Source organism: Alligator sinensis, unplaced genomic scaffold (genome assembly GCF_000455745.1).
Source record: "Alligator sinensis unplaced genomic scaffold, ASM45574v1 scaffold1226_1, whole genome shotgun sequence".
In the NCBI taxonomy this organism is placed as follows: Eukaryota; Metazoa; Chordata; order Crocodylia; family Alligatoridae; genus Alligator; species Alligator sinensis.
The window spans coordinates 964,901-988,289 of NW_005842447.1; the positions used below are offsets into that span (position 1 = coordinate 964,901).

Sequence of the window (23,389 nt, forward strand, 5' to 3'; positions counted from 1 at the left end):
TGCATTTGCAGTGATGCAACTGAGAGAAGATTGTAGTCCCTGTTCTTGGAAGTGTGCACAGCGTACTTTGCACTAACCACATTTCCATGGAATAGTCCTGTGACATCAGTGATGCTTCTTTTTTTTTTGTCCCCAAATGAATGCTGCGTGCTTTGGTCACATCTCCTTCTCGGTGTGATGAATTCAAACAGCCCATTCACCAAACGCAAACGCATTTAGGAAAGGCCTGGCATATGGCAGGGATGCTAAATTAGACCCTATTGATTGAGAAGGCAAACAATGGAAGGAAGAAGATGGCTACTTGCCTTGCTTGGTCCTTTGGCTTTAATTCAATCCATTTTTTGCCCTGACCCTGTTACCCTCTAACCAGAAAATCTGTAGCTCTTAGTGGTTATTGTGAGCAGATATTTTTCTTTCTTCTCTGGCTGTTAAGAAGTATAATCACCTCTGCTGTTGCAGAAGTTTATAGTTCCCAGGGTTAAGCTTCAATAACGGTCAGTAATGATTTTTACAGATTAATCTTGTCATTCTTTCTAGCTGGTGTTGCCTTTAGATTCTTGGGATTTCTTTTTTTTGTGTGTGTTTGTTTTATTTTATTCCCTCTTTCTCAAAAGACTGAGGATGAAAAACCAGGGTCTGCCTAAGCTGTAAAAGGCCTTTGTCAGGGTAAGAGCCAATGTACTGGTAGTCCTGGAAGGAAAGAAATTGAGGGGCCCATCCTGCTTCTGTAAAAGCTGGGAGGTACCGTGGCCTCTTCCATTACATCGTGCTCAGAAAAAGGCACATCAGTGTGTCCAGTCCTTCTGGTCCCAGCCAGATGGTGCCTGCAAACATTAATTAGGAGCATGCATAGCTTTCACTGAGTAATTTGCATACTACCACACAGTGCCCTGACTACCTCTGAACAAATGTGCCCATGCCAGCCCGATCTGGGGAGCACTGCCTCATTAAGAATCGTCTCAGCTCCCTGCCAGGGCTCCTGGGGTAGGATTTGGGTGCTGGCTTTGAAAAACAAAAATAATTTCTACCAATAAGATGTGGCACGTCTAGCTTGTCTTCAGTCCAAGGATCTCAGAGCACTTTTCAAGCCTTGGTGTCTTAACGCAGGAAGAGACAAGGGGTGTTGCACTCAGATAGTGGGTCTTTAAACCTCGTGCCCCAAGAATTGACACAACACGCGGCTGATCTATAGAAAGCAGGCATTAATAACAATACCACAAGCAAGCTATATACAACTAAATGACAGAAAAAGACTCCTTCCCAAAGTAAAATGAGCTACTCCACAAAGTCCTAGGGAGTATTTGGCGTATTTGTGTTTTCTTACCAATGCAGGTGGAGGAAGCTGGTCCAGTCTTGCAGCTTTCATGGAGCAGGATCCATTGCTGGTTAAGCTGGGTGCGATGTTGCAGTGATCTCACTCTGTTTGGAGTGCGCACTTTGCTGGCAAAATTGCTTAGTTCTTACTCTGTTTAATTGAATAGCTTCAAAGCATTTTTCCTTGATAGTTGGCATATTAGAGTCTGAACAAACAGGGAGGAAAAGAGTGACCATTGTATTACAACAGTTAAATTGCTTGGCTCCTGTTTTGGATTTGTCTAGGTGTGAAGACTTCTGTTTCTCTGCATCCTCTGCAGTTATAGCATAATTATAGGTGATGGGTCTTGAGTGGTCCAACAGGATGCTTAGAGGCGTTACTGGACCTGTCTTTGGGTATCAATGGGGCACGTTTGCAATAGCTTGTACCAGTGATGGCCAGAACTCCAGACATACACTGAATGGTTGAGACATTTGTAACACCTTAGACATTGGATGCCAGTTTTAAGACATGTGAGCAGGGTGCATTTGTCACGTATAGGGCATCCTCCCTGTACCTTTTACAGGTTTCTCTTGAGATGAATATTTAGTCTTTTGTTTTCTTTAGCTGCTAGTTCAGTTGAAATGCATATGTCGTTCCCTTGCCTTCACTGGCTCTCTTAGATACACACATGATGAGTGTGTCAGGTCTCCGTTAACAGTTTTCTCGATTTGACATAACCTAGCACAGAGATTAAAACCAACTGGGGTTGCTGTATGATCCCAGCTGCCACCTTGCATTTTTGTGCAAGATGCACTGTTATTCCAATTGGGTCATAAAGATTTTATGTGTGGGCCTGGCTGAGCTGTTACTGTATTCACCATCAGCAAGGGGTGGGATGTGGTTATGTGAACCCAGGGAAGAAATGGAAGGCACTTAGGGCGCGGGGAATGAGAAAAGGCCAAAAAAGAGAAAGAGAACGGACCATAATAAGGAAAAGAAGGGACTGGGTCTGAGTATAACAAAAAATCAATGAAACTCAGGCAAAGACAGTGAATGAAAAAAATAAAAGAGAGCCAAGGCCAGCAAGAGAGAGGAGGAGGTGTCGAAGAACGAAGTGTAGATTTCAGCTGGAACATAGGAAGGAAGGTCCTGTCATGATGACAGTCGTGTAGAGTTGGGGTCCAGTCCACTTCCAGGAGAGGCTTCCTGTCTGACTGTGGCTAGGGCATTTCATCTCTGCATCCCACCAGTGCCCTTCTATAAGATCAGAATCGTAAAACATCCCTTCTCCAGTCTTGGCTTGCATCTGTTACTATAAGTCTGGCCAGTGCCCAGCACTGATCTTATTCGGCCGATCTAGATGCTACTGTTCTAGAAGCAATCTTAAAATCACCTGAGAATTGGGGTGGGGAGGGAGAAAGTCCTAGGAAAGAAAACAAGCTTTGAAGAATCCAGCAGAAAAAAATACTTTGAAAAACCGAGAAAGATTCCAGAAGGGGCCTTGGCAAGAGGAGGAGAGACAATGTGCTCCAAGTGCATCTCAACATTGCCTCTTGGGCTCCAGCGGCGGTACCCAAGGGACAGGTTTGGCCCAATGAGCAAAAGAAAATTCAGTGCCAAAGCTGCTTAACTGGTAAAATCTGTTCTGAGGAATATTAAAAAATGCAGGGTTATTTTCCTAGAGCTTTGCATGGGGTTTTTAGCTGAGTGACTCTATTGAAGTCATTAGGAGCCATGTGACTCGAAGCCCCATGCAGCGCTTTGACAGGATGCCCTCGTTCTATGCACACATGCTCGTTCCCCGTGTAAACGCGTTCCATATTTCCAACAGCTGAGCTTTATTTCAAGCCTGTAATTGCTGCATTATTTTTTTTCTGATCAGAATGAAACCATTTCTAGGAACAGCTCTGCTTTGCTCAGCCCTCTGGTCCAGTACACTGTCCCCAACAGTGGCAAGTGCAGTTTGCTCCAGAGGAAGAAATCTCAGAGTAGGTAGTTACGGAATAACCTATCTCCAGAGGTAATTTATTTCTAACTCCAAGGGCTAGTGATTGGCTTAAACCCCAAAGCTTGTGGGTTTATATTCTTTCCAAAGCTCTTGCTTATTTTATTATCCTTAATACTCTTCCTCTTAAAATTTGTTGTTGTTGTTGTGCATATAAATCTCCAATCCTTTTATGAATTTGGCTAAGCTGTTGGCCTCATCCTGTGGCAATCAATCCAGAGGTTAATTTGCCACTGTGTGAAAGGATATCTCCTTTTATTGGGGTTGAATTTTGCACATGGTTGTTGAATGTTCTCTTTTAAGAGCTTTCCCCCAAATCAACCATGCAGTGTCTGGGATAAAGGGCCCTCCCTACAATTTTGAAGTAGGGCAGTGGCCAGGGAACTTAAGGTGGCTGTGTTTTGAAATGGTTTTCTGCTCTGGGAATTGATTGTATAAGAATAGCATTGCAGAGCGCCATGTTTTTACCTCTCGGGCTATGTCTCCAGTGATGTTTAGGGTCAACTTTGAGGACTGCCCTCAATCATTTGAAGCCTCATGAACTGTCTTTTCCCATCAGTATTAGCCCACACTCATGTCCACATGAATAGCGCGAAGCTCAGACCTGACCTGTTCCCTACCTCACCACCTCTGGCAGTAAAAGTTTTTACAAGACTAATTGCACCCTTCACCAACACTTGTGGGTAGAGCGCTGCATCGGGACTTGGCAAACCTGGTTCTGTTCCTGGGGGATGTCAGACCAGTCACTTCATTCTCCGTGTCTAGGTTTCCCTTTCTGCAAATGGGAATAGCTGTGTTTAACCTCTTTTGTAAAGTGCTCTGAGATCAGGTGGAAGGAGCACAATAGGTATTGCCTGCCTCTGCTCACCTGTGAGCCACTGACTGCAAATCAGCAAATGACTCTGTTGGTACGACATGAGAGAGAATATTATCCAGCTCACTATTATCTCTGTTGTCCCTACAGGACTAATAATTGTAAAGAGCAGAGAGATCTTGTATCCATCCTTAAAGTCATCAGATCTGCTGGGCTAAGTCGTAACACATTTACAGTCACTTTGCAGCATATAACTGCACTTTTCTCCTCCTCCCTCCCAATTACTTCCCTAGGATCAGCTCCTTTGTAGATGGCAGAGTTGAGAGTGGGCCTGAGGTGTGTTGCAGGGTGCACAGTAGCATCGATGCCATAGTTTATATACAAACCAGACCAAAGCTTTTCTATGCAGGGAAAGACCATACAGACACAAGGTAGTATTTGCAATGGAAACAAAGAGATTGGAAACAGCTGGGAGGGAGGACAAAAATGTTCTCATCTAAAAATAGTAAAAATGGGGATGTTTATAATAAATGATGAATTAGAGAATGCATTGTGGCTGGACTGACCTCTCTTGGAAACAGTGTTGGTGTTGCTCTTGGGGCAGCCCTTTTCCTTATTAGAGCTTCTGCTTTTCCTCCCTACGCGCGGTCCCCCAAGCTATACTGGAATACCAGGCCCGTGCGATGCAGCATTGGCCTCATCCGCAGTGGCATACACAAGTGTTTGTCGCTGGGTGGGCTGACCATTAAGGGGAATTGGGTTTAGCCCTGTCTGTGATTAATTAGCTGCATCTCCGGTGATGTGTGATGTTTTTGATTGATACACATGGTATACATTGGCACAGTATATCACGAGACACTGGCAAAGCACAAGAGGTTCCTCATAATGGGTACTTCAAAAGAGACCCCAACGTTAGAAACAAACAAGCAAATGAATCAACCAACTCCACGCTGTATAAATGCACAGACGACCACAGCAGAGAGGACCACCTCGCTGTTGTCAGTGCCACTCCTTGCACAGTGGTGTGAAGGGTTAGGCTGGTCCTTTGTAGGAGATTGGCTTAGATCCATAGTTGTACCTCAGGTGATGGGCTTGAGGCCAGGGATCAGGTGACAGCGGGAGCGGGATTTTTAAAGGTATTTATACATTTTTTAGGCACCTGATTGCCTGCAGAATCTGGCCCTTGTCCTTTCTGTCTAGTTGGTAGCCGGTATCAAGTGGATGCCCCAGGGGTTGGTCCTTGGTCCAGTTTCGTTCAATATCTTCATCAGCGACCTGGAAGATGGCACAGAGTGCACCCTCAGCAAATTTGCTGATGACACCAAGCTGGGGGGAGTAGTAGATACGCTGGAGGATAAGGCTAGGATTCAGAGTGACCTCGACAAATTGGAGGATTGGGCCAAAAGGCATCTCATGAGGTTCAACAAGGACAAGTGCAAAGTCCTGCATTTAGGACAGAACAATCCCATGCACCGGTGCAGGCTGGGGGCTGACTGGCTGGGCAGCAGCTCTGCAGAAAAGGACCTGGGGGTTACAGTGGGCAGTAAGCTGAAGATGAGTCAACAGTGTGTCCTTATTGCCAAGAAGGCTAATGGCATACTGGGCTGCATTGGTAGGAGTGTTTCCAGCAGGGCAAGGGAAATGATTATTCCCCTCTATTCAGCACTGGTGAGGCCACACCTGGAGTACTGTGTTCAGTTTTGGGCGCCCCACTACAGAAAGGATGTGGACAAATTGGAGAGAGTCCAGCGGAGGGCAGTGAAAATGGTTCAGGGGCTAGAGCACATGACCTATGAGGAAAGACTGAGGGAACTGGGATTATTTAGTCTAGAGAAGAGGAGACTGAGAGGGGACTTAATAGCAGCAGGTGGGGTTCGAAAGAGGCTGGAGCTGGACTCTTCTCAGTGGTGGCAGATGACGGAACAAGGAGCAATGGGCTCAAGTTGCAGCAAGGGAAGTTTAGGTTAGATATTAAGAAGAATTTTCTCACTAGGAGGGTAGTAAAACACTGGAACAGGTTACCCAGAGAGGTGGTGCAGTCTCCATCCTTGGAGGTCTTGAAGACGCAGCTAGACAAAGCCTTGGCTGGGATGATGTTGTTGGGGCTGGTTCTGCTTGGAGCAGGGGGTTGCACTAGATGTGACCTCCTGAGGTCCCTTCAACCCTCGTTTTCTATGATTCCAAGAGGTAGCTTCCAGAAGCAGGTAAGCTCGTTTGTAGGGGTGCTGGGTCAAGGGAAAGGATGTGTTTTACCTTATGATTTATAGCAGGCTGTTTTGATGTTTGAGAAATCCTACCCTAAAGAAAGAGACCGAAGGTTTGTGCTGCCAGGAACATCATTTAATGCACTAGCTGGGCAACTGGCTCACTGCCACCTTCTTTCTTCATTGTTCTGACCACTATTGAACACTCTTCTGCTGTTTTGTAAGATTATAAGTACACCCCTGCAGCTCTGAGCCATCCAGGTCATGCACATTCATACTGTTGCATTTATTCACTTGCCTAGTACATTGGTTTGTGCGTAGTTAAGTAAAAATGTGGAGAAATGGATGTGCAAAGCCCAGCATTTGCCAAAGGCTAATCTACTCCACTCGTTCCTGCCCAGGGCAGGGGGTCGGACCTGATGATCTGTTTGGGTCCCTCCCGACCCTAAGCACTATGAAACTGCTGCTTCTTTTGATCTGACTGGAGAGCTAAATTTGGGGGTGTACCAGCTTACCTTCTGGTAAGGAGGAGAAATTGGTAGTGGAGCTGGGGTGTCTTTGATGCACTTCTCTTTAGTTACAAGGATCCTGCTGACTTACAAAACCCTGCTTTCTTGAGCACACACAAGAGGAACCGGCCAACCGGAGACAGTTCCCCTGCTCACAGCCCCAAGACGCTTTCAGACAACGTTCCCAAGCCCAAAGCCTGCTCTATAGGTTTCTTTCAGAGTCACGCACCACTGTTTGTTTCAGGCTGTACTGAAGCTGACTCCTTCTCTCTGTCCCCTCTCCAGACCTCGTCCCCAGGCCCCTCTGCTCAGAGTGTCCCAATTCCTGAGCAGCATTGCCTTCACCTTGGCTTTGGGCAGAAGTGCGTGTCGAACTGACTGTAGCTGAAGGGTAGTAGCTGCAACAAGGCTTGACCCAATCTCTAGTGCTATTATGCTAGCCCTGCAGTAATCTTCCCCTTGCTTGTCTATGCATGAAGCTCCACGTGACCTGCTTTGGCCACTACCAGGACTTTGTCCCAGTGGGCTGAACACCCAGGGGAATTTTATATGCCGACCTTTCTAAAGTGCATCCCACTGTTCAGATACAGTCTGACCCAATGCTAAGATGAAACTTCTGGCTTCTTCCTCCTTACAACTGCAGGAAGAAAGGAAACTTTATCATCGTGCTGCCTTCTACTGCCGATGAGCTTAACCAACAAGCAGTGCCCATTCATTTATCAAGGAAGACATAGCAACAAGTATAATGCACCCTGGCCACGTGTATAGACAACCCCCACTTAGGGCTCTTAATTGGTTCCTGAAAAAATGAGCGTTAAGCGAAACCAAAAGTTTTTGACGACCCAAGGGGGCGACCGCAAGTGCTTTTAGTGACCGAGGATGGTGATCGCAAGCGTTATAGTGAAACTTGCTGAGCGCTAAGTGGAATCGGGTATCAATTATAATGAATGTTATAGTGAAATAGCGCTTAGCGAAACAGCGTTAAACGGGGGTTGCCTGTATACTCATATCACTTGTGTCAGCAGAGTTTAGGCCTAAGCCTTTTAGCAAAAATGGGCAGGCAGGCTTCCACCACCTGATCTGGAGGAGAACTCGGTTAACGACAAGAAAGTAGCAGGTGGTTATGCATGAAGCAGGCAGCCACTAGAAGAAAACAAACGTGTCTATAAAAGAAAGGAACGTTACACAGCAAATACAGTGTGAATGTACAGTGTTACACAAATCATCTTTCCTATTAGACTGTCACCCATAGCACAAAATTGTGTGTGTCTATGCATGTATGAATGCAAACAAGCTCACACAGACACTAAGTACAATGGTATTTCTTAGGACATATTCCTGGCAAGGTCCTCGTCCTGGCAAAATTTGGGTAGTCTGCCATGTTACGGTATGCGCTGAAACTAGTTTTCCCAACTGCTGTTTTCTCAGACCTGCAGGTATCAAAATCCTAGATCTTTGGTAAGTACCTAATGCCTGAGCCACAACAATATGATTTTCTTATTCCTCATTTAATCTCAGACAACTGAAAATCTTCTAGGAGCAACGCTAGGTTTAGCAAGAAAAGAGGAAATGGAGTGGAGAATCATACAAAAGCGGCCACATACAGTGGTTGGAGTGAAAGTGTCTTGGTTCTGGGCAATCATTAGAAGCACTTCTAAGTGACAGGGTTACCCTATGCCCTTGCCTCTTTCTCACATGAATAGGGGATCCTGTCTGTCAGAGAGGTTGAAGTTAGAAATAAAGTGTTTCAGTGAACGCAGTAATCTTTGGTGACCGTGGACGTGTGGTAGATGGAAAGCCATATTGCAGCTATCTCGTTGTGATGGGTGTTCACCCGGCAGTGACAGATGCTCTGTATACTATAGCAACTGTAGAGATGTCCTTCAGACGCTCATCTATTTATTTTTCCAACAGCAGTTGATGGAATAGCAGTGTCTGGTCTGCAGTGGGATGGCCCATTAATATTGGCCCATGGTAGATAAGGGAAGTGTTCTTGGCTTTTGAAAGAGAAGGCATTTCAGAGCTCATTATGTTTCCAAGTGAGTGAAAAATCAGTGATTTATTGGTGAAAACCCTTGAGGGGATGAAACCACATGAAGCTTCAAAGCAAGGTAAGCAGCCCATTGTGGACTATCTTGCAAATTTAGCAGGATTGATACAAGGCCACGTTTTGACCCTGGGCTTCTGCCCTTGCTGTTAGGGGCAGGAAGGGACCTGCAGCAATTGGAGTCTCTGGAGGATTTCTGGGTAACTCAGGTGGGTGCTCACTATAGGAAGAGGCCTTCTAGTCTTTGACATCGTCCAGTTTACTCTTGCCTTCATCCAACAAAGCTGTGTTAGCTGCAGCTGAAGGAGAAGAGGGCAGGATCTGTGTTAACCCAACCCCCTAGGTGATGTATTTCTAGGGGTGATGTTTGCTGAATGCAACCCCACTGCAGTTTTGCATGGGCTGGGCTCAGAGGCTGGAAGGGGCCTGGTGCTCTCTTCCACTCCTGTGCAGCCCGGCAGGGCTACATGTCTGGTCTATAGGGCAAAAGGAGACATTTGGATTTTCTGGCTGGATATGTATTGACCTGGCAGAACAGCGAAAGGAAGGGCAGATTCTCCCCAGCTTTCTTCTCACAAATAAGGTACGAGTGAAATGAATGCGGTTTGCATCTCAGCGATTAGAGTCTGTATTATAGTCTTGAAATTACAGAAAAGCACTTTCAGTTGTTTGATTTGCGCAGAGAGAAATGTCTAGGAAGCCGCGTCCAGGATGCCGTCTCTTCTAATGTGCCGTTGTTGTTTCCCTCTGTTTTGCAGGGTCTTTTCGAAACGATGGCTTAAAAGCGGCTGATGTCCTTCCCATCCTGAAGGAGAAAGTGGCCTTTGTGTCAGGTGAGCACATCTTTTATTTGTCTTCCTTTCGGGGATGCAGCGCATCATGCCAATGAAAAGGTGGGGAGCAGAGGAGTAGTGCAGATGTCTAGTCTAGTTCTTCACAGTGCTAGACACACGTGAAGGATCAGCTTCTGATTTCTCTTCCTTACGCTGATTAATACTCTACGTCATGAGCAGCCCCGTTGATTTCCATATAATTGGACGTAGAGGAAGACCCTGGCCAGTACAAGTGTATTGAAATCTGCCTCTTTTACTTGCGGCTTGCTGTCAGGGCAAAGCTCCGGTCCACTTCCCCGGTATCTCAGCTTTCTGGGATTTCAGATCCAGCATCTTTGCCTTGTAAATGATTTTATTCCTACACTGCATCAAGCACTATATCCTATAAACTGCGAAGTATTTGGTTTGCAATCCCAGGCAGCCGGCAGCTTGTAGGGAACCTGGTTCATGGTAATGTTGATGCTTCCTGTGTAGAACAACTCTTCCTCAAAGATCCTGGAGGACAGGATGCGCTGATCTGTGGGTTTTTATTTTGAGGAACAAATATCAGTATGCTATGTCTGTGGACATTTGGGGCAGTTGAGAAGGCAGATGGGGAATGGTTGGATTCGGGCACTACTGGAGTGGGTTATGACTTGCTGGCTGGAAGTGACGCAACAGGAAAAAATGATGACACTCTTGTGCCAAGTGGATCATATTTCTAAAAGAAAAAGAGACACTTCAGTCGCAGAGTCCCCGGGGTCCTGAAATTATCCCAGTCCTCCAGGCTGTGACTGCTTGCTTCGATCTGTTATGGTCTCAGTCTGAAAAGCTCTTGTCAGGAGCAGCCAAACAACTCCGCTGGTTCCTTGAGAAATCCTCTGCTCCTTGAGTCCCTGTGGTGCCACTTGCTGTAGAGATGAGGGAGACAACAGACAGAAGGGTCATTCTGTACCCAGTCTTTCCCCTCCTCAGCCCTCCGCCCTGACGTACCAGGGCAGGGGTTTATATTGAGAAGATTGGATCATGGACTTGTGTAATGGTGCTGCCTGACAATTCATGAAAAGTTTTGGCCTTGAATAATGGTGGCTGTGAAATGCACTCGCTGTGTGATGAGAGTGCAGTTGGTCTAGATGCTACTTTGGCAGTGTAGCAATGACCTGAACAAATATTTTGTCACTGTGAAAGCCCCAAACATTTTGACTTGAATGACAACCTGGGACATTTCAGAGGTTTTCAGAGAATTTCGGCAAACACCATGACATCGAGTGAAAAAACAAGAATATCCTAGCAAGACTGGGACATATGGTTATTTTATCTTACTCTATCTCTTCCTGAATATCTTAGGATGCCTTGTGCACTTGAACTATTGACTTGAATCTTGTTGTCGGCTTCTCTAAGGAGGTGGAACAAAGCAGTCATCAGTGCATAACAACTGCAAAGCTCATTGGGACGGGGAGCGTAGTCCTAGAGAGTGTTACACAGGAGAGCATTTATGCAGAGACTATGCTGGAAGTTATCTAGGTCCCTTCTGTTAAATCAGGGGTATCAAACTCATCCAGTCCTGTGGGTCTGCAGGCTGAACCCAACCAACTGTGTATGCAGCATTTGCAGTGCTGGGTCCAGGCCACGTGCCACACACAGTGGCCCCCAGGCTGGCATGAGACATGCATTGCACACTGCGCAGGCTGGACCCAGCACTGCAGGCAGCACAAGGTTTGGTCTAGGTTACTGCATGAGGCCTGTGCCCCAGACTCCCTGCACCATGGGCAGTGTAGGCCCTGTGCCAGGCCCAGGTGCCATGTACACAGCAAACTCCCAGGCTGGTGCGTGCTCCTTGTGGTATGTGGCAATGGGTATGGCACATGGGCTGGACCCAGGGCCCCATGTGCTTCCTACAGTGCACAGGCTGGACCAGGAACTGCACATGGCACGAGGGGTCTGGGGTCCAGGCTACATGTGGTGTCCCGTGCGACCCACCTGTAGTGCATGCAGCACATGGGTCCCTGGGTCTAGTCTGTGCACCACACAGCATGCAGGGCAGGGGCCAGCACATAGGATTGCTCCAGCAATCCGCAGACTGGATTGTGTGGCTCTGTAGATTGGATCTGGCTGCAGAAAAAATGTTTGATGCCACGGTGCTAAGTGATTCTGTTCTTTTGGAAACAACCAGAAGGTTACTGGGAAACTTTCAGAATGCTGAATAATGACAAGACCTCTGGGTTTTGGTTTGACTTGTGTAGCATACATACAAAGTCCTGCACTTAGGGCAGAACAATCCCATGCACCAGTACAGGCTGGGGACTGACTGGCTAAGTAGCAGCTCTGCAGAAAAGGACCTGGGGATTACAGTGAACAATAAGCTGAAGATGAGTCAACAGTGTACCCTTGTTGCCAAGAAGGCTAACAACACGCTGGGCTGCATTAGTAGGAGCATTGCCAACAGATTGAGGGAAGTGATTCTTCCACTCTATTTGGCACTGATGAGACCACATCTGGAGTCCTGTGTCCAGTTTTGGGCCCCCCACCACAGAAAGGATGCGGACAAATTGGAAACAGTTCTGCAGAAGACAATGAAAATGGTTAGGGGGCTGGGACACATGACTTCTGAGGAGAGGCTGTGGGAACTGGGCTTATTTAGTCGGAGCTGGACTGCTCTGTGGCGGCAGATGACAGAAAAAAGAGCAATGGGCTCAAGTTGCAGCAAGGGAAGTTTAGGTTAGGTCAGTGGCAACGTGTAGGGGGTACATGTGCACCCCCTGAGAGCGCCGGTGCACTCCCTGACTGGCTGCGCTCACCACTTAGGTGATGGGCAGGGGGCGCAGCCAGGAGCACCAGTGCCCCCCCTGCAAGCTCTGGCCAATCGCCGCAGCCCCTCCCAGAAGCAGCTGCACCCAGTCCTGGAAGTGGCTGCAGTGAGTGGTCACAGCCAGAGCCAACCCGAGCCCGGGGCAGTTCAGCCCACGCAAGACCCTGCCCCATCTCTGATCCCATAGGCCCCAGACCTGAAGAAGCTGCAGCTGCCATTGGGGGGTGGTAGCGAGCAGCTGGATGTGGAGCCACTGCTCTGCCTAGCTCTGCACTGCCGCTGCTTTGCCCAGCTCTGCGGGGCCCCCCAAAGCACGGGGCCTGGGGCGATCACCCCGATTCGCCCCCCTCCCCCCAGGGATGGCTCTGGCCGCAGCGATTGGCCATCGCAGGATTGGCCACGGGCAGCGAGATCGGCTGTGGGGACTCCCCCTCCCCAGTTGGCAGGATCGGCCATGGGAGGGGCATGTGCCCCCCTGTCTAAGGCAGCAACAGTTATCCATGGGTTAGATATTAGGAAAAACTTTTTCACAAGGAAGGTAGTAAAGCAGTGGAGCAGGCTACACAGAGAGGTGGAATTTCCATCCTTGGAGCTTTTTAAGACCTGGGTAGACAAAGCCTTGGCTAGGATGGTATAGTTGGGAATTGTCCTGCTTTATGCAGGGGATTGGGCTAGATGACCTCCTGAGGTCTCGTCCAACCTTAATTTTCTATGATTCTAAGCAGAAGAATCCTTGGTTCTGGGGCTTTGGTTCAGTGCTAACTCTGAGATCCTCTTCGCTACCTGTATTTCTTGCTGCTTTGACATTCACTTGGCTTAACCCTGCTTTACCTGTGCTTTGTGAGAGGAGCACTGCCAAATGTCTGCACACTCCTCTTCAGTTTCTCCAGGTGATTCACTATGGACAAGGACACATGGGAGAGCTCTTCCCTGACAGCCCCACTGCTTTCCAAAGGTTGTCTCTGCATGAAATGTGAACTTTCCCAACCCAGAAAGCTAGATAGCAACCTTAGGATTTAAACCTCCTATCCACAGTCTCATGGCACAAAGAATAGGGATAATAATTGCCAGCAGCTTTGGAAAATAGAATATATGAGGCTGCAGCCTCTTATTACAATAGCCCCACCTTTATCCCTTAAGCCTGAGTTCAAGCACAGTTTGGTCTCTCCCTGTGTCATTGTAATGAAGCAGATTTAGAAAAAGACCTGAATGCATGAACCGATGGCTGGCATCTTTTAATTGAAATGGAATAATTTGCTAGAATATGACAGGAGCACAAAGGAGAATTTTTTTTTGCAAAAGAAAAAAAAAAGAAGAAAATTACTGAATTTCACCAGAATTGTTTCATGCCACTGCTTTTAAATGGGCTCCTCAGGACAGGCACTACCCATATACTATCATCTGTATTTGAACAAATTGAGTGCAGCTGTTTTGTGTTTTGGTCTGCTTACGTAAATTAGCAAGGCAGAGCGTTATTAGGAGAGTGTCATCAGGGCTAAGTACAGACAGTCAAAAAGCCCGAGGATAGATCAGTTCATTCTTTGCAGGTTGGTCTAAGCTGTGTAGATAGAACAGATAAGCAAGTGAACGAACATGCAGCTGCATGCCTGCAGAGTGGCCCAGATGCCTCCCTGCTGGAGCAGACAGCTTGGGCCAAGGATAGCCTGCCTACCCTGCGAGGGGTGGGGGGTGTTGTAGGGAAGGTGCAAAGCATCCTGGGATGCTGGAGGACTGTGAGTTAACTTGAATCTGGAAGGGATCTGGGACAGAAGTTCAATAAACCAATTTAGCCTAAATCAGTTAAGTCTGATACTGCATCCATCCAGGTTTATGTTAAACTAGTTTCAAACACTTTGAAAGCAATTTGTGTGTACTGAACTTGTGTTACAGATTTGAACTGGTTTCTGATCACTTATATCAATTTATGTGTAATTTCTGTCCCTAGCTCAGGTGACACATTTCAACAGAGGATTGTGAAACAGTCCCAGAAAGGCCTAACAGTCGAGCTCAAAAGAGAGCTCAGACGTTCAGAAAGCCCCCTGTCTCTAGGGCGAGGAATGGCAAAGACCCTTGGTGCCTCACCTGTGTTAGTTTCTCTATCGTGGTTCTGGCTTCCTTCCAGCAGCCCAGAGTATGAGCTTGCTCTATCTTGGCCAAACCTTTGTAAACAGCTCTCAAAGGTCCCATTTCAGTACCAATAACCAGTAAAGCTAACATTTACAAAGTATTGCCATCTGTATCATTGCAGTGCAATTGTTTTCTTAAATGTCCACAGTAAGGCAGACAAAGAAGCCAGGCAGGTTAGTGACTTTGGCCCCAAGCTTGTGGCACATACCCTAATAAAACCTTGGCTTTGCCCAGTCAACATTGTGTTGTTACCAGTAACAGCTTTAGGAAAGGTCTGACAAGTTTGGAGCAGGTTTTAAGCCAGGGATTGGTTTTTATTTTGCAAGGACATGAACACAGGAAAAAAAAGATATAAAAGAGGATTATTATTTTTTCAGTGAGGGGTGGTGAACACAGCATTTGGAGGATGTGGTTACAGCTGTTCATGAGAAATCCAGATGGCCCATTTGATGACTGAATTTAAGGTGTTCTGTTCATCTACTTGATTGTATGAAATAGAAAATTTAACCTGTACAAATGTTAGGACGTGTGTACTCATTCAGGAGACTCCTGGGAGGTAGAGAGCCCAGTTCACATGGCTTCTGTGCCTTTTTCCTCCCCTCTTTGGCTCCAGCGCTCTCTCTTACCGAGGCAGAGGTTCCCTAAGGCTAGGGACAGACACTACACATAAACCGGTTTAAGTGATCAGAAACTGGTTTAAACCTTTAACAGAACATAAGTTCAGTGCACATATACCATTTCAAAATGGCTGAAACTGATTGACGATAAACCTGGTTGAATGTAGTATCAGACTTCACTGATTTGTGTCAAACCTCTCTCCAAGGGTCAGAAAACATTTCTTCTCCTTCCAATGCACCTCCAAAATCTGACCACCATTAGGCTGTGAACACTTTGTTACATGATTAACTCTAGGCATAGCCCAAGAATTACTCAATAAGGAAAAAATTAAAATATTTATTCTTACTTAGTGTCATACCTAAGACATTTTGATCCAGAAGGTTTCACAGAGACTTCCAGTCTCTGAAGGAATATCCAGTCTAAGAAAACTGCAACATCCGGGTTTTGACATTTTCATATAGGTAGCATCTGTTTCTGTGGCAAGGCAAGGATCAAAGGAGCTGGCTGGCCAGATTTCTGGGAGGATGGCTGAGCATAAGGCAACCCATGGGCACAGGAAGAATAGTTGAATTGTTTTGTGTCGCTGTAATGTTTATTGTAAACAGCCTAGATTGAACCAATGAAAAGTAAAGATAAAGGGGTGTTTTTATTTTATTTTGTTTTTTACTGACAATGTAGAAGCGAAGGACATGGGTCAAAAAACAACCAGCCAGTTCTAGTCTAGTTATCTGTAATTTTACATAAAACCTGCCACCTGAAGGGTCTAAATTGACTTGTAAGTCTGAGGGCTTGGACACGGAGAGAGCTTTACAGGAAATGAAGACATTTGGTGTAAATAGACCAGGTGAAAGGGCAGCCTGGCAATTTAAGCTGTACTAAATTTAGGACTGGCAGGATGAGTCAGAGTGGAAACCCTTAACTGTTGTTTAGTGTCTGAGGCCATTGTTGAGTCTAGGAAAAGCGTGCTCCAAGGTAAACAGGATTATCGTGGAAGATGTGGGCTTCTCTGAAAACTTCAATGACACCACAAGGTGCAATCCCATTCTGCAGCTCGTGTGAGCACGTACTGATGACAAAGTTTCTCTTTCAGTGTACTCAGTGTATATGCAGCATGTTCACACTTAGCTTACTTACATTGGTTTCTATATTGCTTTAAGTTACACTGGTGTCTACGGCAGACAGATGACCAGGGCATAGCTGCCTGCAGTAGGCTCTATTAAAGCAATTCACTGCTAGGGGACAGAGGACACACCAGTAGCCTGTTTCCATTAAGCAGGTGACTTCCCTGTGAAGAAATGATCTTGATCTGCAGGCAGACAACACTCTTGGGGTAGAAGCGATATCTTTTATTAGACCAACTAAATAGCAAAAAAATGTCTTTCTTTGCAAGCTTTCGTGCCCAAACGCCCTTCCTCCAGCAGAGGAGAATTCAAAGCCTGTAAAAGTTCTCCCAGGTAGAAATAAAACTTCATCTTGCACAGGGGAGGTAAAAGATGGTGGGGTTCCCCTGGGTATAACAGTCCATTTTAAAAAAGGATGCTCTGTGAGCATGCAAAGCAGGCACGGACAATAGGTTGAAGCAGTCTTGTTACCTGATGGTGTCCGACTGCAGGCAGAGTGTTGAATTTTGCTTCTGTCTTGTTCAGCTGTGAAGTTTTCATTTCAAAACAGCTAATTACAATATCTTCCATGTTTCAGGGATATTGGTTTAGTGCATATGGTCTAAAAGATCTGCAGCACACCTGTGATTTAAAGCACACAGGTGTGTACTTGCTCCTGACTTTCCAACAGGCTGTCTGCCATGTGTCCCCTGCACATTTATACCAGCGTAAAAGATTACAATGGCGTAAATGTATTGTGTGTCAGCATCCTGCGCGATTCATGCATTAAGAATTGTTGCAATTCATTGTTCTGTCTCCTGTGGATGCAATGAAGAATTGATTGCCGTCCTTTTTATAATGCCATTTTTGTATATGAAGACTGCCGTCAAATTCCCCCCTCCATCTTCTCTTCTACAAACTAAATCACTCCAGTCTTCCAACCTTTCCTCTTATGTCATGTTTTCTAGACCTCTAATTGCTTTTGTTGCTCATTTAGAATTTTCTGCTATGCTTTTCCAGGGTTTTCTTTGAAGGAAAAAGGGAAGGTTTCAGACTGTGAAATCACCAGGGCTTTTGATTGCGTCTGAGCCTGTAAATTAACTTGCTGTGGAAGCTCTCTGGGTCTGTAGAGCTGCTTGCACTTGGAATCGCAGGCTGAAAGAGAAATTAAAGCTCTCTCCGGGGATATCTGGCTTCCTTTGCAGGTTGTGGTTGCTCGCAAATGGAACGTTAGCAGGGTGCGGAGTCAGTGGCCATATTTCTTTCCATATGTTTTAACAATAGCTATGGTTTAAATCAAACAATTTTAGCGAGACTTGCTACTATCTGCCAGCGCTCACTGTCCTGGCTCTGACACGCTAGCAGCCTGCCAAGAAAGATCCACCTGTCTCCCTTCTGAGCAGTGCGAGACCTCTTTTATGTGCTGCCTTAATTGGCTTGTTTCAGGTTAATGAGGCCACCTGTGCTGACGAGCTCAGCTCCAGACAAAATGAAGAGGGCAAGCACCGCTCTCTCCCAAACTCTGCTCTTCGGGGCTTATAAAGCCGTGCTAGGATCTGACCCAGGACTGAGGACAACCCCCTTCGATTCAGTGACTGGCATCTAGGACAACCTTTATGTTCTGATAAGTGCTGCACCACCCAAAATCAATCAGCCAAATATACCCGTTTCATTAACTGCTGCAATTTTAATTAGATCAGAGTAACAACAGCAAGGAAAACAAAGTAAGGGTGAAACCGAGAATTGAGTTTGTACAGCAAAGGGACCCTTGTACACGAGCTATAGACAGGGCCTCAAAAACTACTCTGGCTGCAAAGTGGCTGCCAGGCTTTTGAACGATCATAAATGACGGCATTTTCTGCAGGTTGAAGGTACAGAAACCAGCTGCGCAGTCCCCAGGGTGCTGAACACTGAAGTATACTTCAGTAAACACCCATCCCTGCTTTAGTTATGCTGACATTGGGAATGTCTCTTGATATAGAAACTAGGGTTACCATATGTCTTGGTTTTCCTGGACATGTCCTCCTTTTTGGCTCTGTGTCCTCCGTCCTGGTGGGTTTTTTTTTACAATGCAAGCAAATGTCCGGGTTTTTGCTTTGCTCGAGGCTGGGGGCAGTGGGGAAGCCAATTGGCTGTTGGGAGATTGTGTGCTCTCCATGCGGGCCCCGGCAGCTGCTGTATCGCGTGTGCGTGCGCGAGGAAGCTGCTCGGGCAACTGGGCTAGGAGGAAGCAGGGGCTGCGGGTCAGAAGTGCGGGCACCGGTAAGGCTGGGGGGCAGGGGATTGCGGGTCGGGAGTGAGGGGCACCAGTGGGGAGCAGGGAGCAGTGGGTCAGGAGTGAGGAGCACCAGCCAGCAGATCTGGCGGGTGGGAAAGGGGCTGTGGGTTGTTGAATGAGGGGCACCGGCAGGGCTGGGGGTGTGGCAGGGGCATATCACTACCACCCCCCCAGTTATATGCCCCCATGTCTTCTCTTTTGAAATTAGAAATATAGTAACCCTAATTAGAAACTGAGGCTGTGGGGACTTCTGCCCAAGAAGAACTCCCACCATAAAGCTCTGAGAGGTCCACTGCTCAGCCTTTTGCCAGGCTTTCTTATTGCTTGATATAAGGTTTAGTTGTGCTAATGTTACCATATACTCACTCCATATCCCAGAAGTGACCCTATTAGACAGTGGCGCTCCTGTAGACACAGTATTGTGAGAGCATCCGGGTGTATCACTGAAACAACCTTCTTAAAACCAAGCTATACTTACTGATGCTGTCTGAGATGGAGCGGGGTTAGGTGGATCCCAAAATTTGAAGACCAAGGAGGCAAATTCAGTTTTTCATTTGAGACAGCCGTAAGATTGCAACCGGAAGGTTTGGTGATGATGCAGATTGTTCTAATATTCCCGTTTTTTGCTCCTTCACTTGTGTCTTGTTTGTGGGATTTGAAGTCTCTGAAGGGTTCCTCACCGCCAGGAAATTCATATAAGTGGGAAAGTGGCTGTATGCTCAGAACTGATGAGTTTTAACTAACCAGAAGCACTGAGGGCTAAAATTGAATGTACTGTTCATGCCAGGGCTGCTGGCCATTTTCCTTGTCAGACATATTGATTAGTTAAAGTGTCATTTTTTTGCAGTGATGTATCAATTTTGAAGAAATTCCCATCAGGAAATTTCCATTACCTCAAGGGTTGCATTTCTCTTTAAGGCTAGAAAGATGGACCCCCCATAATAGCAGATATTTAACACCAGCAGGCCTAACTCTCTGGGCTTTCACTTATCTGCGGGGTCTCCAATATGGCATCAATTGGGCATAGTTTACATGCTGTGGGTGTGGAAATCTCTGCGCAGCCAGTCAAATTGGAACAATTAATTATGTTGTTCATGTTTTCTGATGAGCACCAGGGGACCCTGCTGCTTATTTGTGTTGGGCTTAAATCAGAGAGACAGATCGAATAAAGAGAGGTGGGCAGCTTGGCATTAGCTGCCCTGAAGCTGTGCCTACCCGTTCTGTCTGTATAGGTTTCTGACGGAGCAGTCCTCTACACCGTTCCCTAGTTTCTTCCACAAGTGCATTTAGCAACGTGGCTAACATCTGTCACGTGGCACTTGTTCGCTCATCCTTCCCCATGGCAGACACCAGTAGGGTGTCTTGATTTTTTTTTTCTTTATTGTTGTTTTTTTTCTTGGAGAATAAATAAATATATATATATTGTGCGGGCTGGGCGCGACCCGAGCCCTTTTCCGTGCTGCACGCGGGCTGTGGCCAGCAGCCCGGGCACGCCGGGTTGGAGAGGGAAGGCCGTCGAGCTGGAATTAGGCACAAACGCTTAGCGGTAGTTTTAAAAGATTGTTTACTTACACCAAGATGGCAGTGGTGTAGGCTGGAAAACTTGCTTGAGTTGCGGTTACAGACAGGAAACAAAACAAAACTCGAACCTGCAGGGCACGAGGGTACGTCCAAGGGGTTTTCAGCGACGGGAAGATAAACCTGCAGGACTCAAACCCGAGTAGAACAGCTCTGAGGTCGTCCGGCAAGGACTCACACGAAGTTTGCTAGGCTCCGTGGGTCCGGTTCTTTTGCGCGTGGGAAGGGATACGTCGAGGATTGCGATCGACGACGGGGAGAGGCTAGAGGCTGATCAGACCCCTGTTGCCTGCTTGAAATGCACTGGGTCTGTAAGGATCCGCCGCGCCTAGAGATCTTCACACAGCGTGAAGTCTCTTCCTCCCGGTGTTCGTGGAGTCCTCCAACTTGGGCGGAAACCCCTCAAGCTTTTTATACGGCTAGCAAGCCAATCCCTAGCCGCCACGTGTGAATAATTTAGAACTGGCCAATAATGGGGCTCAAATTAGCATACAAATGGCGGGAACTCTTTGCAACGAGCATTTCTGTGCTGCAACAAAGAAATGCACCCTGCAAAGAAAGCTTCAAATTGGCGGGAAATTCTCCCTTGCACCGGGGTTCTCTTTTGCAGCAGAAAACTCCACCGTGCAAGGAAGCGATAATTTAGCGGGGACAATTTAGCAGTGCCGAAGCACACAAAAACAAAAATCACACCCTTTGGGTTGTGACATATATCACCTTGGATGGAGGGGCCAGGTCAAAGCAATGCATCTTCCCTTAGGTACAGAAAGAGGTGAAATTTGCACAGGTATAAATGACACCCAGGCTAAAGACGGTAAAGAGTGAGGCCCTGTGTTCGCACCTGGGGCTCCCTTGATATAGTAGAGCAGAAAGGCAGCTCTTGAGGGCGTTTATTCCCGCACTTCTGGGTATCTCCCCCCAAAAGTTCAGTCTTCCACAAACAGGCTTTCCTCTTATTGTGGAGTCCCGCAGCACCACTAGCGTCATCTCATCTGGGACCATGGCAGGAGAGTTTTCTGCAGGGGGGCAGATGACAGGGGTGTATTTGTTCATTGAGATTTAAATATGCACACACAAAAGACTGCTGATCCTGGACAGAAGGTGGCTTATTTGCCGCCTATCACAGTAAAATTATAACAGTTGCATATTCCTTCCCCGTAGGCATAGCCATCAATCAACAAATACCTATTGCAAGCCAAATCAAAATCTCCCCATCTGTCCCAAATGCCTGCTTCCCCTGATGGGATCTGAAGCATACCTGGAAGGTCAGGTGTGGAAAAACTAGCATAAGCCAGTTAAAATTGGTTGTCATATTATGCAGATGCTCATGTTAAGCAACACTGATAACATTCAGACGCTGAAACAGGCTCCAAGAGACTCCTTGGCTCTGAGTGATGGCTGAATGACATCTTAGCTGGGGACTGGGGCACAGCATTGAGAACATCTTGCCAACAGCTGCTATGTGCTACATCAAGGGAAGTCCAAGTGTGAACATAGACGTTGTACCTCAGTGCTCTTCACCTCTGTGAAATGGGTGCAAAAATTCCACAATTTTGGTTGGATATAGGGACTTTATAGTGGTGAAAGAGAGAGAAGCAATGGAGACCCAGGCCCTTATTGATTACATTTTAGCTTTGTTAGGTTGTCGGCTTGGGCTCAATCCTCCTTACAATTGCACTCGTGCATTCCTGTTGGAAATCACTCAGTAGAATGACTCTGCACCAAGAAATAATCTTATATAAGACTTTTAAGAGTGAATTAATGATCTGGGAGGATAGACAAGGCTTTGTGTAGGACTAGGTGAAGCATTAGGTCTGGCAGAAATCAGGCCAGGGAAAACGAAAGGAATATTACTTTCTTTGAGACTCTGGATATAAATCCATTGCTATTCTGCAGTCTGTTGATTGCATTTCGGAAGCCTGAACATATTGTTTCTCATTATGTAGAAGTGTGGGAGCTCATTTGAGCTTGTTCTGTCGTCCAGTTCTGCACAGGTCTTCATTACCATTCATCTTTTATGATGAACTGGAAGTAAAATCCCTCCTGAAGAACAGTTCATCTTTTCTGGAAAGTGGCTTATGGCGCTATCTCTGCAGCATTGAGATTTATCTTCTCAGGGCCCAAGATATCCTGGTGAGCCAGCATAAGCTTGTGAACTGAGCTATAGACATCTGAATAGAGGCCAGGAACTCCTGTGTGCCTACTCGGCCTTTGCTATTGAACTGTTTTGTGGCCTTAGATATAGCCACTGCATAGCCCTTACTCACACTGAAAAGCATTTACTTATGAAAGTAAACCCACAATCCCAGGTATCAGGAAGGTGGTGGGGCAGCAATACAGGAGTCTTTGAGCAGAACACAGTTGGCGAGAGGGCTCAGATAGACAGACAGGTGTGGAGCTGAATTTTGCAGATGCGGCATGCTAGATAGAAAGGTGGTTAGCCGTGCTAGTCTGAAGTCAGGAAGAAGGTAGGGCAGGGTGGCATCTTGGGGTGACTATACATGTGCAGTGGGGCAGGGGTTTAGTTAAAGTGCCCCTGCCACCATTTTGAACTGCAGGACACTGAATACACCAAACACTGCAGCACACTGGCTCTGATTCGAATGCTCCAGCAAACTTGATTCATCGAGTCTGCTCCAATGCGTTCTAATCGGAACACATCAGAGCATGTGTAGAAGTGCCCTTAGAGACCAACTGACACAGTTAGAGAGATCTCGGCTTTCATAGGCACCAACCTACTTCATCAGATGCTAAAGAGGAAGGCTGGACCTCTGTGAACCAATTCTTTTTGAAGGGTGCCACCCTGCTCTATCTTCAACATGACAGATAGAAATGACTCTACCTTTTCCACTGGGAGTGTTTGTTGAATAAAACAGACATCAAATGCAGTCACGAATAAATTAGATCCCACAAAACTTGAATTCTAGCTTTGTGTCTGTTGTTTCCCAGGGAGCACACCCCACATAATGGCTTGAATTGCGGTAGCAGATGCCCATTTCATTCTTGCACTACTTGAGTTGCCTATCATCTTAGCTCACTTCCTTCCTACCCTCATTGGCCAATCAGAGCCAGTGGCAGCACACTTCAAAAGTGCTGCTGTCTGAGACTGGGGCGTGGAAACCCTTAGCTCACGTGGTTGCTCTGCTGGCCACCACAAGCCGGCAGAGCAGCAGAAGCTACATCCAGAGCCC

The 23,389-nt window shown here is 46.6% G+C and overlaps 1 protein-coding gene across 1 annotated transcript in view; it reads left to right on the forward strand.

Annotated features, from left to right (window-relative positions):
• Window positions 1–9,627: 9,627 nt before the first annotated feature.
• The window catches only part of LOC102383723 (kalirin), a gene marked incomplete at its 5' end in the record, with an annotated part of 326,357 nt that continues 312,595 nt past the window's right edge, over window positions 9,628–23,389 (forward strand). Inside the window, one exon of the mRNA XM_025212146.1 lies at window positions 9,628–9,709. Within this exon, the coding sequence (XP_025067931.1) occupies window positions 9,628–9,709 (82 nt within the window). The remainder of the gene's footprint in view (window positions 9,710–23,389) is intronic.